A 15,790-nucleotide genomic window follows, 5' to 3' on the forward strand; every position below is an offset into this window, starting at 1 on the left:
AGCGTCCTCGTTTCTCCCTTTTAACACAGACCCAGACACACACACATGCACACGAGTAACAGAGTGGTCCTGCACTTCGGTGTTAATCTGCCACGGCCCCGGGATGTAACTGTTCTCTCTCTTTCTGAGTAAACTATTCCAGAGTCCGGCAGAAGGTTTTTCCCTTTTGTCTCCGTCTGTTTGTTGTCATTCCTCTGTTGTCCCTTTATTTGTGCTGAGAATAAAACTCTGCAGCTTTGGCTCCCAGGGCTCAGGAAGGATCGTGTCAGAAATACAAAAAGCATATTAACGTCTTAACTTCCGCCAACAAGTTGATATATCCTTTGTTTTTTTTAAACATTTGTTTGTAAGTAGGGCTACGCAAAAACTACTTATTTTATTTCCATTACACAATCGAGCTGTTTAATATTTATCTATGAGTGTGTGCCATGTGGTGCAGATCTAGATTATAATCCCGATCCCATGGATTTAAATGTGGTTCCTCAGGGGGACTGTGGGGCCTCGCTGGAGGAAATGTTCTTTATCATCATTTTGTAAGAGACTGGCTGTCGGTCAAACAAGGTGAAGTCTGAACTCCTTGTGTATGTGGCGACTTGTTTTTCTGTGCTCCGTCGCAGTGGATGAATCCTCAGCTCCTCTTGTGCGTTTTTCTTTTGTTTCCCTCTCGAGCTGCAAATGGAAAAATCAGCCAACACATTAAAGCGGCTAACTGGTTTTAACACGGTGGCTAATTGTTTTTTCTCTTGACTCGGTGCAGCCACGAAGCCGAGAAAAATGGTTAAAATCACAAAATGAGTTTTGAATCACATTAGTGATGGCTCAGAATGATCCTCATTAAAACCAGGTACCTGTATTAATGTCGTGGCGAATCAGTGCAGAGTGAGCTTAATGGAGGCTTAAGAAAACTTGTATTTATCTGTGTATGTAAACATTTATTTATATGGTAATGTCCCCGGTTATTTCTATTCTAATTTCCCCGCACAGTGAATCTATTACAGGTAAACATCAGTAAGGAGATAAGAAAAAAGAACTAGAGACGTAGGACTGAATACCATGAATGTGGATTTGTTCAAAGAAAGGATCCATACAGCCGTGAGAGAAGTATCTCAGGCTTTTCCAGGCCAGCACCGGATACCAAGGAGACCCCAGTCCCACGACATCCAATTTTAATGAGCGGATTTCAAAACTTACAATGAAACGAGGAGTTGTAACCTAGGAGAAAGCTGAGTGATAGAAATGTCTGCTTGCCGCTCCGCTCTCCAGGGTGGGCGGTGTTTTCCACTTCACTGGATGTCCCGTCCTCACCTCTCCACCTCCCTGTGTCTCTCGCTCTCTTCTCCTCTCTGGTGATTTACCTTCATCCTCTCCTCGCTCGTTGCTTGTCATCGTCTTGAAAATCCCCTCGCTGGGGTTTGAAGGATGAGGGATTTTGAGGACTGTGAGTTATGGGTAGCGTATGTTCTGAGCTGACGTTTGTGGTTTGTCAATTTTTTTGCTTTTTTGACTTTGACATTTCACAGAAAGGAACTTTAAGCTGGATTGCCCTCGGTGAACACTGACTCAATTATAGATGTGCACTGACACACCGCCCTTCTTTCTCCATCTCCTCCATTCTGGCCTCGTCTCTGCAGCACGGAGCCGACCCCACCAAGAAGAACCGAGACGGGAACACGCCTCTGGACCTGGTGAAGGACGGGGACACCGACATCCAGGACCTGCTCCGGGGAGACGCCGCCCTGCTGGACGCCGCCAAGAAGGGCTGCTTGGCCAGGGTGCAGAAGTTGTGCAGCCCCGACAATATCAACTGTCGGGATACGCAGGGACGCAACTCCACCCCGCTGCACCTGGCAGGTAGTGTACACGAGGAGAGACACACCACAGACACACATTAACAGCTGATTTTAGTAAGTCAATGGCAAATGCGTCTTTCCCAGGCATTAGAACCACTAGAAACATTTGACCCTGAAACTGGAGTTTGCCTTTTATAGATGAAGAACCCTTAATCACCCAAAGATCTCCTTGTCTTTCCAAGTTGACATCTTCCTCAACGTCTTCTTTGTGTATTGCTCCTTTTATTCATCCTGGGAAATTTGTATCGTTCCAGTTTTTGCGGCTGTCACATGTTTTGAAATGTCATCGACAGCCCCCCCCCCCCCTAAAATGAAGTCAGTAAAACAGTCACATTTACATTCACGCAGAAGTTTTTCTTTCGGCGTCTTCACACGCTGTCAGCACAGCCGTCAGGAGCGATTGGGGGTTCGGTGTCCTGCCCGTGGCAGCATTGTAATAGCGACCGGTCGACCCGCTCTGCCCCCTGAGCCGCAGCCGCCAACACCTCTCTGATTATGTAAAGCTCACTTAGCAGACACATTAAAATGAGGGATAAAGCGAGAAGGCTTTCAGACACTGTTTGGCTGAAGTCTGCAGGATTTGAGCGACTAGTGGAGATGGCATATTTGCGGGTGCCAATCACTCAGGCTCCAGTGTTTCTTGGGATTTGAGCTCGAGTGCGGTGCCAAGAACAAGGCAGCGAACACTTACAGACAGGGAGTGAGTCAAGAGGGCAGAATCACTTTGATCCTAGACAAGCAGGCTTGGACAACTCAGAGATTTATCAATACATTTTGATGAAAACCTTTTTGACAATCATGTGCTGAAGGTTTAGCTCACAGATCACTCATCTGAACTTCAGGTCCTACCACAGCGGGGGCGTTTCTATCGTGTGATTGATGTGCACGTCTGAAGGGATTTTTTTACCTTTGCACAAGAAATGGAGTCATCAGCCGATCACTGTGCACTCCAGCATAACAACTTACCTCAGACACACACTGCTCTGGGTCAATAGCAGCCTAGTGTGGTCTCCTGCCTCCTCAGAAGTAGCTTTAACATCCTCAGCAGGATCTCAACTGTCCTACTGATATCCTAAAAGATGTCTGGACCTCCTGTCTCAGGCAGTGAATCTCTCCCTCTCTCTTTCTACTGTGAGAAATCTCTTCTTTGGGAGGAGGAGGAGGAGGAGGAGGAGGAGGAGGACATGATCCTGATAGTGAACTCATCTGTAAATTGATCGAGCTCAAATCTGTTATTGAAAGCGTGTTGCAACTGTCACAAATTTGCATCGCTGCAGGTATGACCATTTTTATATTTTTTCGACTTTTAGCTGGTTTCTCAAAAATTCTAGTCTTTGTGTAGACATAGTAAAAGGGTGTTAAACTAAGAGCTGAAGAGTACATTCACAATACTTCCTGTTTTTCCTGCATCGTCTTCTTCATCCTCCTCCCGACAGACAATCGATTTTGCCTCCGTCCATTTTAAGACTCTATTTATAGACTTTCTAGACCAGACTGAGCCTTGTGTTGTGATGACGTATAAATCTTAATTAGAGGATGACACTTTTATAGCTGAGGAACGGCAGAAAAACACTCTGAAGGTCTTTATTTCATGGAGCCGAAATAAAGACCTTCAGCTGACCACTTAGGAACACACCCACACACCCTCTGCCTGGACGCAGTGGGTTGTAAAAGGAAAAGATGATTACACGCTGCAGCAGCAGATGTAGGCTGACATGTGTCTCTATCTCTCTTGTTAATTCTCTGTCACTGCCTGACTACATTTTTTTGTTTTCTCCTCTTTTCCCTCGGCCTCTGCTTCGCCTCCGTTGTCTTTCTTTATGGCCTGCTGTGTTTTCCACACAACCCACACTGCTCTGCAGCCGGGTACAACAACCTTGAGGTGGCAGAGTATCTGTTGGAACATGGAGCCGATGTTAACGCACAGGACAAAGGAGGGCTGATACCTTTACACAACGCTGCTTCATACGGGGTAAGACACACACACACACACACACACAAACTAATTAATTCACCATTAACCACTTATCGAGTTTATTTATTGAATTATATTATATATATTGTGACAGAGTTTTATTTTGTACCTTACATCCCTGTTAATAGGGATGGTTTAATAGGGGAACATCTTTTTGCCTTTCACAGCTCAGGAAACGCCTGCAGATTTCTGATGTATGATTTTAGATGTATTCCTTATTTCCACTCTTTTTTTCCCCATTCAAATGTTTAAATGACTGTTATTATTTACTATTACACATCTCTGAAGAAGAGCCTGTGAGTTGTCCTTCATCTGGAGTCTTGTCATCTGCAGAGTCACATACTGCTCCTACTAGACAGCACGCTGCTACTGAAGGAGTAAAACACATGTTTGAATGAAAACTTAATGAGCTCTGCATATTGGGGACAGACACACACACACACACACACACACACACACACACACACACACACACACACACACAGTGGCGCATCTCCCACTGTTACCCACAAACCAGCTATGTTGTGTTTGACGCTGAGGCGAGAGCTGGAGACAGACGAAGGGGGGGAGGGTGGGGGCAGGAAAAGAAGGAACAGAAGGACCGGCGGGAAGACAAGGATCCTGACTTTGTTAATAATTCACATAATTTCTGTTCCACAGGATTTAACATATAACATTTTCTTCTGATCACTTTGTTTCCAGGACTTATTCACCACTCTTCCACATCTGCTCTCGCTAAGTGCTTTCATATTTGTGGTCTTTTATCCCTCCTGTCATCTAACACCTCCGTGCTCTTCCTCCTCTTCCTCTCGTCTAGCACGTGGACATCGCCGCCCTGCTGATCAAGTACAACACGTGCGTCAACGCCACAGACAAGTGGGCGTTCACCCCCCTTCACGAAGCGGCCCAGAAAGGACGGACTCAGCTCTGTGCTCTGCTGCTGGCCCACGGAGCCGATCCCACCATGAAGAACCAGGAGGGACAGACGCCTCTGGACCTGGCGACGGTACGAACTGATTTTCTCACACATGTCTTTCAGTACTGGCCCACGCTTCCTCATATTGCATGTGTGCTACATCAGCACATGTGAGATCGTTAGTTCGGCTGATGTTTGGTTGGTAATGGTTAACTTATCAGTCAGTGGATGAGAAATGTAGATGGGGGGATGGAGGCGGCCTCCTAACTCCTTGGCCCCTAACAAGGCTTCCTCACAGTGTTTCCTTGCCCCTGTGGTTTGAGTTTTACCCAGAAAACAACACTTCACTGCAGATGATGGGCTCAGGAAGTGAAGAGCCGTTGTGAAAGGTTATTTCCAGCTAAGAGCATTTCCTCTCTTTTAATGATCTGAAGATTGTCTCAAATCAAATGCCTTAATTTTCCCACTTCTCTCTATTTGGGCATCAGCCAGTCGTCCCTGTCCCATCTGCAGCTGGTGCAGAAAGCTACTGTTAACTGGTACCAGTTTCTCCCTGGCATGGCAATATATAGGGCGTTATCACAGCACCCTTCTATTTAGTAAATGTAGCACATGACATATCAGAGTTATCCACAATTAAAATCTGCATTTGTGTTAAAGATATCATGATAAAAAGTACATTTAAACTTTGAATTAATAGTTTAACATAACGTCTTGTCTTTCTGTCTGTTTCTCTGTTGCAGGCGGATGATATCAGAGCGTTGCTGATCGATGCCATGCCACCAGACGCTCTGCCGAGCTGCTTGAAACCACAGGCCACCGTGGTAAGTCACACTTTTACACGAGTGCAGAGACAAAGCGTTCAGCTGAAGCCTGTTCTGCATGGTGGGCGCATTTATTCCTGTTAGAACAACAGCATTGGAACTGTCAGAGGAGAAAGCTGTTGAGAAAGTGAAGGAGCATGCAGTGTAAAAAAAAGAAAAACACCTAAATAATTAAGCAGGGTTTGTGTTGGTGAAATGTTTTTTACTTATCAAATTAAACCTCAAATTAAATATTGTCTCTCTCTCTCAGGTGAGTGCGACTGTGTCGAGCAACGGTGCAGTAGGGGGCGTGGTCATCTCTCCCTCGCCATCCCCATCCTGCCTCTCCGCAGCCAGCAGCCTCGACAACCTGACCACGCCCCTTGGGGACCTCACAGTGGGCGGGGCCACCGGTCCTGCAGATGGAGCCTGTGGGTCGGACAGGAAGGAAGGAGAAGGTACGTTCACACAGACGTCCTCTCCGAAGTCAGAGGCAGAGAGTCTGGTTTCTTTTGAATTGAGTCATCTCCCTCTGAGAAGTTGTGGATGTTGTTAACATGCTGTCGTTTGTGTGTGTTTGTGTGTTTGTGTGTGTGCAGGTCTGCTCGACATGACCATCAACCAGTTCTTAAAGAGCCTGGGGCTGGAACACATCCGAGACACCTTCCAACGGGAACAGGTGCACACACACACAGACACACACACACACACGCACGCACACACACACACACACACACACACACACACACACACACACACACAAAGAGGTTCAAATTACATCTAAGTGAAACAGTTAATGATCCCACTTAAATATCCAACTTTGTAATAACTTTTTTCAGCCTGAAATTATTCAAAGGTTTTAATCTCCTGCCTTCCCATCCCATTTTGTTCACTTCTCCTGTCAGTTAGTCATTAGAAATAGTTGATTTTTGGCAAAGACGAACAGAAGCAGAGATATGGAATCAGTTAGCGCGGCGCAGAGAAGAGACGGTGATGAGATGCAGTCAGAGAGAGGTCAAAAAGAGGGGGGGGGAGACGGAGAAAAATAGAACGACGGAGAGAATCGAGAAAAGCAGATGGGGCGACAGAAAGAGGAGAAAACGGAGAGACAGAAATAGAGAAATGGAAAGGTGACATCTGGCAAAAAGGCAAAGCAGAGATGGGAGATCTGTGTGAATGTGTTACAGTTAATATCCTTTTCCCCTCAAGGGAAACGAGTCCTCATTAATATTCAGATGAAGTGACGTGGAGTATATAACATTAACAAGAAGAGTTTTAACAAGGGAAACTATTATTTCCCTGACATTACATCATTACTCTGTCCTTTTAATTTTGATTATAAAACCAAACTCATCATGTGTACAAAATGTAAACTGTATAGGAAATTACAAAATATTATTAAATCCAAATACGAGAGACTCTAGAGTTGATTTAATAATTAAAAACTTTCTGCTGTGTGAATCCTCCTCCTCCATTTGTAAAGCTTCACCGCCGACGACTGTGTTCGATATCTAGGTTCATTCAGCCTTTTATAGCAAAACCAGTCCTGAGACCTTGAAGGAACTGGTTATAAAGATGGATGTTGAAGTCGAAGTCTAAAGTTCACACTACATGACTTGTTGCTCTCGGCCTGGACGCACTTCAAGTGGACATGTCACTATTTCATCTTATACCGAGTTCAAGCTACTCGATCTTCAGCTTGAAGTTTCACCCGGCAGTCTTGCGGTCATGGCGAGTTCATACCACACCTGACAGACGACAGGGGGGGTCGAACCTCACACGCCCTGTCAGCAGGAGAGACCCCAGACTGTCTGGTCACACCGGCATGGGCTGTGATTGGCTGTGGTTGTCTCTGACTTGTCTGGATGTTTATGCCGAGTTCACACTTCACTGCTTTGAGTCTGATTTTCCAGTCAGTTACAAGTTTTGGAGCTTGAAAAACAGCCTCAGGTCAGATCCAAATCGTGTTTGTTTGACAGTTCCCAGTCGCTATGTGTGAACTCTGAGAGTTCAACTCTTCAAAGACAAGTCGAGAGTCTCTCGCCAACACGTAACCTCCTCTGACTGATCTGCAGCAGCCTAAATATCAAGATGAGTCAGCGACAACTACAGCCAGTCAGAGGCCGGCTGGGTGACCGGACATACCAGTGGGGGGGTGTTGGTGCTGGTGAAACATCCTGTAGTGTGTGACCTTCTTTGAGGTGACTGCTTCACATTGGGTGTGATATAAACTCATAGATAGAGAGATGATGCAGGCTTCTGTTCTCTTTGCTGTGATTTCTGAAACGAAACACAGGAGTTTTTGAAAATGTGGTGCCACCTCATCTCCATCCTCCCTGAACAAACTACACCATCATCCATTTGCACATCACCGGCTCGATCACACTCATCTGTTCATTGACCTTTTCCTCGAGCTGCCTCCGTCTTTCTCTCATGAATATTTTTGCTTCTGCAACACGGTTTAGATCATTGAACTCATTATTGATTGCTGGCAATTCTGAAAATCAGCTGTCAACCCCCGACCTGCAGGTGTCAGCGTTAAACTGATGTATTTTATTGTGTGAGTTATACAGTCACGTTGTACATCCGACTCACAACACTCGTCTGTTGCTCCTGAGCAGATCTCTCTGGACGTGCTGGCAGACATGGGTCACGAGGAGCTGAAGGAGATCGGCATCAACGCTTACGGTCACAGACACAAGCTCATCAAGGGCATCGAGAGGCTGCTGGGAGGCCAACAAGGTCAGATCTGTTCCTTTGGAGAAGATAAAACCACTGAACTGAGTTTAAAGAACATTTAGAATTACGTGTTGAGCTTTAGCATCAAACTCTTGTGCAGATAAACAGGACATTTATGATAAGCCGTAAATGTGATGACCGGTGGGTGAACCAGAGAAAATTCAAGATCAGTGGCGTCATTTATTTCCCGTCAGACTCTCCCTCACTTTGTGTGCGTTTGTGTGTTTGTGCGTTTGTCATTTGCAGGTGGAAATCCATACCTCACGTTCCACTGCTCCAGCCAGGGCACCGTGCTGATCGACCTGGCAACGGACGACAAGGAGTTCCAGTCTGTGGAGGAGGAGGTACGACAACACGACTTCAGTTACACACAAACGCCGCACATAGATACAACTAACACTTAGTCCATGGTGGTTATTCCTCGTCCTTAGCACCTGAATGAAATCAGTTAGTGTCCCTGAAGCTCGATGACACTGTGTGCAGAGTATTAGTGCCACCGCTCTGCTCCTGTAAATCAAAGTAATGGAAGGCGACAGCAGATTTGAGTGTGAATGAGTTTGAAATTAATGAGGAGCATCAGAAATTTAACAGGTAATTTAAACTGTAAGTTTTAGTTGAGATTGTGAAAAATGACACGTGACATCTTTCTCCCGGAAACACAAGTTAACAGCGTTGACCTGTGCACTCCGGTGATTTCAGTTATTTAGGGAGATGAAGTCGTTCTGTGAAACCCGGTCTTCCACGTTTCCTCAGATGGCTCCGGTCATTTCATGGATCCAGCGGCTGCACTTGTCTTTATCGCTGATCACATTCACCTCTGCAGTCGCATCGCTTCCAAGTTCCCCTCAGGCGTCGTCGATTCTCTAATCTACTCTGGTAGATTCCCGGTAGATACTCGAGCTGGAATTGTTCATGGAGTTGGTCACTGGACGAGTAGCTGAGGTGGAAAAGGACTCAGAGAACATCATCGATCACGATCCATGAGCAGCATATAAGGAAACTCTTAAAGAGCTTCTCATGTGTTTGATTGTCTCCTGTGTTTTTCCTCCTCAGCTGCAGAGCACCATCAGAGAACACCGCGATGGAGGCAACGCAGGCGGAGTCTTCAGCCGCTACAACATCATTAAGGTTCGTCCCTCTTTCTCTTTTAATAATGTGGTTGTGTAAAGAAGCTCAGAGAGGAGTCGGCGTTCGGATGACAGTCATCTGAAGAACAAAGATGCACCGACAATCAATATGCTGGTATTTTCATAGTTATCATATTCATGGTATAGTGCATTATTCATGAGTAGTACAACAGGAGTGTGGTGTGCAGTCAATTATTCATGCGTGACCACTCCCATGACTTCACATAATACAATCTGCACATTTCTAACCTTTACTGGAATAAACACATCCTGTGATTGGACATGAAGACGTCTCTCGTGCATCAAGGGGGAAACACATTCTCACTGTGCCCTTCAGAAATGATTCACACAAACATATCAACATACAAGTATCTGTAGGTTATTACATTATTCCACCTCAATAACCAAAAATGGAGAACCGGATGAATTGTTTGTCAGCTGTAAATTTGACGACTTATTTGACCTTTGCTCATTCTCTGCCTGCAGATTCAGAAGGTGGTGAACAAGAAGCTACGGGAGAGATACTCACACAGGCAGAAGGAAATCGCAGACGAGAATCACAACCACCACAACGAGCGCATGCTCTTTCATGGTAAATAAAAAGATAAATAAAAGATGAAACCAATTCCAGATACTATATTAATCACTAATGTTTAAGACATTTTCACAGATTTCCATTTTTAGTGGACTGATATCTGTGACTTTTTGAAGAGTTTAATTGAATTTGAATGCTCTGCTGACTGACAGTCTAGTTAAAAAAGCAGCACCAGGCTCATTACTTTGTTTATATCATTGCTGGAAATGTGATTTCTAGGAAGAAGCAGAAGATGACGGGACAAACATGGCATCTGTTAGTGAATTCAGAGAAGCAGCTGCGCAGAGTCACATGAGACTGGATTTGGTTTTTTCTGATCCGTAAAACTGCAGCAAAATCTGATTATTTCCCGGTTGGAGATTCTTGTCGTGGGACAAAGTTGTGTTTGTCCAATCCAGTGACAGTTTTTCTCCTCATTACGTTTTGAACAGTCTCCCCTGCAGCTTCAGTCACTTCCTCTTAGTCGACATAAGTAAATACACAGCTCAGTCTTCTGCCTCCGGATTCAACCGTTAATATGTTCTGAGATGAACTCGGCTTCGCCCGGCGACGTTTTCTACTCCCGCTGCCCGACGGCAAGCTCGAGCAAATCGCATTAATCCTCCACGTCCCCTTTCAACCTCAAGGCTCGTTCAGGACACAAACCTCTACAGCCAACTTCTGTGTCTGTACTTCAAACACTGTGGAGGCTACATCACTCTAATTTTCTCGACAGGTCCGAAAATAAAATGTGTTTAGAACCCAGAGGGAAAGAAATGTGTTTTCTCATATTGTGTTTTCATCTTGTCAGGTTCTCCCTTCATCAACGCCATCATCCATAAGGGCTTCGACGAGCGCCACGCCTACATCGGCGGCATGTTTGGCGCCGGCATCTACTTTGCAGAGAATTCCTCCAAAAGCAATCAGTACGTGTACGGGATAGGTGGCGGAACGGGTTGTCCCACCCACAAGGATCGATCCTGCTACGTGTGTCACAGGTGAGAAGCTTTACTGGTTCAGGTAAAATTTATTTTGATTGCCACCGTGGACATTTGTTTTTACTCAACAACTCCCATATGTCTGTGCAGAAGAGGAGTGATGTATACAGAAAAGCAGATCTATATGTACAATATTGTTACTGTTGTTATATATTTATAAGTAACACAAAAGAATTCTGATCTCCATTTATGTGTCTTGACCGTTGACGGCGCTGCTCTGTGTGTTTTCAGGCAGATGTTGTTCTGCAGAGTGACGCTGGGGAAGTCCTTCCTCCAGTTCAGTGCCATGAAGATGGCCCACGCTCCCCCGGGACACCACTCTGTGATTGGTCGACCCAGCGTCAACGGACTGGCGTATGCAGAGTACGTCATCTACAGAGGGGAACAGGTCGGTAGAGCGCAGACACACACACACACACACACACACACACACACTTTTCCATGACTACAAACAGTTTCTTCATGTCTGTAAAACACTGTCAGTTGAGCTAGTATATGAATTTAATAGATTTTCACTAATTAATCAGCAAATTTTTTCTAAAACATCTGATGAACCTTCTTTAGAATATGTGAATTAAACAATGAATCAATTCTAAAATAAATTTGATAAGCCCGGCTGATATGGACTTTTAGGGTCCGATACCAATATTAGAGAGTAAAATAAATCAAATACGGATACATGTATATTTTTAAACTATGCAATGATTTCTAAAATGTTGTCATCAAACCTTTCAACCATAAACGTTATAATAAATAACAGTTAATAAAAGAAAACACAAATACAACCAAATATATAGAACTTGAATTAGGAAAATATATATTTTTTTATGTAAAAGGTAAATGTACATCTCCACTGCATCGTTTATTCTGAAATAACAGTTTTCACATTGTCCTCCATGAACTACAATACCAAAAAGTCTGCTCAAGTTATGATTTCAATGCTCACAGTATTCCTGACGTTGTGTTTTCCAGGCGTACCCGGAGTACTTGATCACCTACCAGATCGTGAAGCCAGAGAGTCCGGCCACGCCTTCTGCCACAGCGGAGCAGAAGTCCTAAGACCCGGTGGCAGCTGGATCCAGAGACGCCAGAGGGCAGTGGACTAAACGCTGGTTCTCACGGGACTAGAACTGAACTAGCAGGCGTTTGAAAGTCTCCCGAGCTGAACTTGACGTGGACGAGCGTCGGACCAGGGGGACGATCCTCGGAAAACAGACGTGCACTTGTCAAGACGGAGGGAGGACAAAGAGGATGAGGAGGCAGTCTCTGAGTTAGGGGATATGAAACATGCACAGTCAAGCTGACGGCGAAAAAATCCATCGCGTTCTGTAATTAAATGGATCTAATCTTGCAGAAGAAAATGCAAATGGTTTGATCAATGCCTCTGGAAATGTACCAGTGAGCTAATTTTTTAATTTGTCGCCCGGTGGCTCGATCCCATAAACAATTAAAGAGAGCGATTACAACAGGACACAGAACCAAAGCAAAATCAACATCTCTGATTTTGCTCCTTTGCAACACTCCACGTATTCTAACCCCCCGTTTCTAAATGTGTTGTGTTGTTACCGTGTCCTCGTTCGGCTTTTGTGCGTCATCCACCGCAACGAAACAACACCTCGAGGCCACTTCCACAAACAGAGATCGTTGTGCTGAGAGAAGAGAAGCTCCGCGCCGGCTCCTCACGTTTTTTTTATTCTTCTAACCAACGGGGCTCATGTGCACAAGAGACACTCACATCGCCCCCCCGCTCTAAACACGGAGAGAACGATGCAATGAGCGTGAGCGCGGGGAAGGAAAAGAGATTTACTGTGGACAGACGCCCAGGAGTCAATAAGCAGAGAGCAAACTGGAGACCTCAGTGTTTGTCTGTCGAGTCTCCTCTGCACTTCACTACCAGGACCATCTCCTGCACACACACACACACACACACACACACACACACATACACACACTGAGGAGGAACACGGGCATTACCCTCACATGAGCGAGCAGCAACCAGTGTGTCCCACCTGACACCTGTCAATCTGCCTTAATTTCTCCTTAATGGAGCAAAATGTTTTTATTTGCTTGAAAATATAGATATACATTTTCAAAGTTTATTTCTTATCTTAGTTTCATATTAACGTGGCGGTTGCTGCTTGTATTTAGCTCAGTTTAAAAATAAAAGACCAAACTTCTTGATCCAGAACCAGGGGCGTGTCCTACGAAGCAAGTTCCACATAGTTCATAACCTGTTGCAGCGAAAGTTATCACTGTGATTTACCTCGTTTTATTATTAAATGTATAATACATCATTTCAGGCCACTCTGGTCTCAATTTAAACTATAACAAAAGATTTATTTCGATGATGGAGCTAATTATACTGATTTGAATCGACCTGTCGTGACTCGGGAGCAAATCATGTTCACAGATGAGGTCAAAGTTGTAAAGTTTTATTCATGTTACACAATAAACGGCGAATGAATAATCAGGATCTGTTACAAGAGAGCAAATCAATCAGTGGAAGGAAAAAGTTAAGTTAAAGCAAACACGAGGAAAGACGGTGGAAGTCGAGAGTAAAGAGACGACGCGATTAAAGTCAAGAAATCTCTCTGAGTTGGAAAAGTTTTGGATGATGTAAGAACACAAGTCGCACAACGTGTATAACAAAGGTGGATTCTAGACCAGAGTTAAAACCTGAAGTTACCTTCGAGAACCACACATCCTGCTTCGTAGAACAAACCCCGGGTTCGACCACAAGGGACCAGATCGTGACACTGTTCTAACTACAGACGTAAACATGCACATCTCCTCTTTAACAGATTTACAACACGAGCCCGGAGAGAAAGTGACCATCACTCCTCAGGAGGGAGCGCTTTGGTTTTACAGTTACTACCGAACGTTATTTACAAAGTTCTGGATCTGAAAAATGGTCTCGTGCTGCTTCAACATTCTCTCCTGCTTCATGTGTTCTAACGTCTGTTGTTGTTGTTGTTGTTTACATGAACCTGCTGCCTCTCCTCTCTACCTGGAACTGTCAGCGCCGCCCAGTGGTGGCACAGAAGAACTGTGGGCTCGCAGTATTTAGCACGTCCAGTGTAGTTTTTTTTTTTTGGGAGGCATTTATCTTGAGGTCAATTTCCACACGGTACTCGTTATTTGTGTGGTTTTTCTTTTTCTTTATTGTGTTACACTCCTCAAACATTAAGAAACATGTGAAGTGAGAATATTTTTTACATAACCAGAGAATTACTGAAGTTGAAAATAACAGATCCATGGATAACGAGATGAACTAACTCCTCACACTATACGTACTGTAAGTTTGACCTTTTTCTTAATGACTCTGACCATGTTTATCTGTTGATGTTTTTATTATTTATCTGTATTGTTTGTATCTTAACGACACTGTACGTTACACGGGACCACGCGCGAGTTTCATTTCCTTCAGGTCGATCGAGTCAGAGCGAGTCAAAGGTTTTGAAATTCCTTCAGACGACGGGGAATGGATAAATGAAAGTGGCCTTACATGTCTTTTGAACTTTGCCTTGAACTCGTTTGGAAACTCACAACGGAGTTTACCCCGAATCGAACAGTAGCAGAAAGAAAGCTCGTTTATATTCTATATCTGACAAGCAGCGAGAGGATCTGGGTTTTTAATTTGAACACGTTTGAGTTCCTTTTAATTCTGCTTTTAGAGTTTCTGCCGCTCGGACTCAGATTCCAGCTGATTTGCACTTTCAGGCGGGAGGTGAAGATGACGTCGGTCTGAGCCTGAAACAAACTAAAATCAAACCCTCGTTAGAACTCGGAGCTTAAACTCTTTGTTTCCCGCTAACGCTCGGACAAATGAACTAAACCTTTTTTTTAAATCAATCTACTTTTTTAACTGTGACGTTTTAACATCGGCTTTTTTCCTCCAGCCCACACGTTGGATATCAACAGTTCATCCCCAACAGCAATGAATGATAAGAGAAACGATTTCTGCAGCTTCACATGTCAACAAGTTATAATGTGATTCATCGAGGGGGAGGAAGTGGAAAAAGGAAATTAATTGAAACCGAAAAACGAAACGAACAAAGTGATGACTACAGCAGGAATGAGAAAAACTAATAAGCTTGAAATGATATTGTAAACGCTGCAGCACTGGGACACAAACACAGTGTACATATTCTGATCCCCGTGTAAAAGGAGGTTCTATCTGACATTTCACACAATGTTTAATCTTAATTTACAAAACTCTGATCAGGGTTTTAAAAACTTTCTTTCACTCGAAGGGAGAATCTAACATTTCCCCGCGCTGTCTCTGGATCTGTGGAAGAAGTTTCAGATGAAGGCGTTTATGTCGTCGACCCCTTCAGAGGTCGACGGCCCAGTTTGATTTATGTTGTTTTAAATGAGACTGTATATACACTAACTCCAGATGGGCCCATTAATGGGTCTTTTATGGACAATTTCCAATTTATGTTTCTTTCTTTTTTTCTTCTTCTTTGGAAGACTTTTCAAAGACTTTTTTTATGTGACGATAAATATTTGAATTGTGTTTTATTTTTTTTCTCGCTGGTCTCTGCTCATCCATCGAGAGCCATGCGGCCATCTTTGTAAATAGGGATTGTAAGAGAGTGTGTGCGAGTGCGTGTTGGATCGATCCATCGCTCACGTTCCGACCTGCCTTCTACCAAAAGCCACAAGTTTGATGCCCACATTTTCTCATGGGTTTTGTTTGACCCGCTGTTGTACAGACGGTTGCACAGAGCTGCCCGACCAGCGAACTCTTAAAACAGAGAAACTCTTGTACAGATGAAAATCCTTAATAAAAGAACTTGAAGTGG

General features: G+C 44.3%; 1 protein-coding gene across 1 annotated transcript in view; it reads left to right on the forward strand.

The window, feature by feature from the left end:
• Positions 1–15,790, forward strand: part of LOC128424524 (poly [ADP-ribose] polymerase tankyrase-1) — a 65,973-nt gene extending 50,183 nt beyond the window's left edge. The window contains exons 17-29 of the mRNA XM_053410732.1: positions 1,632–1,851; positions 3,713–3,822; positions 4,643–4,831; positions 5,485–5,565; positions 5,816–6,002; positions 6,144–6,223; positions 8,166–8,286; positions 8,530–8,627; positions 9,337–9,411; positions 9,897–10,002; positions 10,796–10,982; positions 11,214–11,370; positions 11,955–15,790. Coding sequence (XP_053266707.1) covers positions 1,632–1,851; positions 3,713–3,822; positions 4,643–4,831; positions 5,485–5,565; positions 5,816–6,002; positions 6,144–6,223; positions 8,166–8,286; positions 8,530–8,627; positions 9,337–9,411; positions 9,897–10,002; positions 10,796–10,982; positions 11,214–11,370; positions 11,955–12,041 — 1,698 coding nt within the window. The 3' untranslated portion in view covers positions 12,042–15,790. The remainder of the gene's footprint in view (positions 1–1,631; positions 1,852–3,712; positions 3,823–4,642; positions 4,832–5,484; positions 5,566–5,815; positions 6,003–6,143; positions 6,224–8,165; positions 8,287–8,529; positions 8,628–9,336; positions 9,412–9,896; positions 10,003–10,795; positions 10,983–11,213; positions 11,371–11,954) is intronic.

The sequence above is a fragment of the Pleuronectes platessa genome, chromosome 19 (genome assembly GCF_947347685.1).
Source record: "Pleuronectes platessa chromosome 19, fPlePla1.1, whole genome shotgun sequence".
Classification (NCBI taxonomy): Eukaryota; Metazoa; Chordata; class Actinopteri; order Pleuronectiformes; family Pleuronectidae; genus Pleuronectes; species Pleuronectes platessa.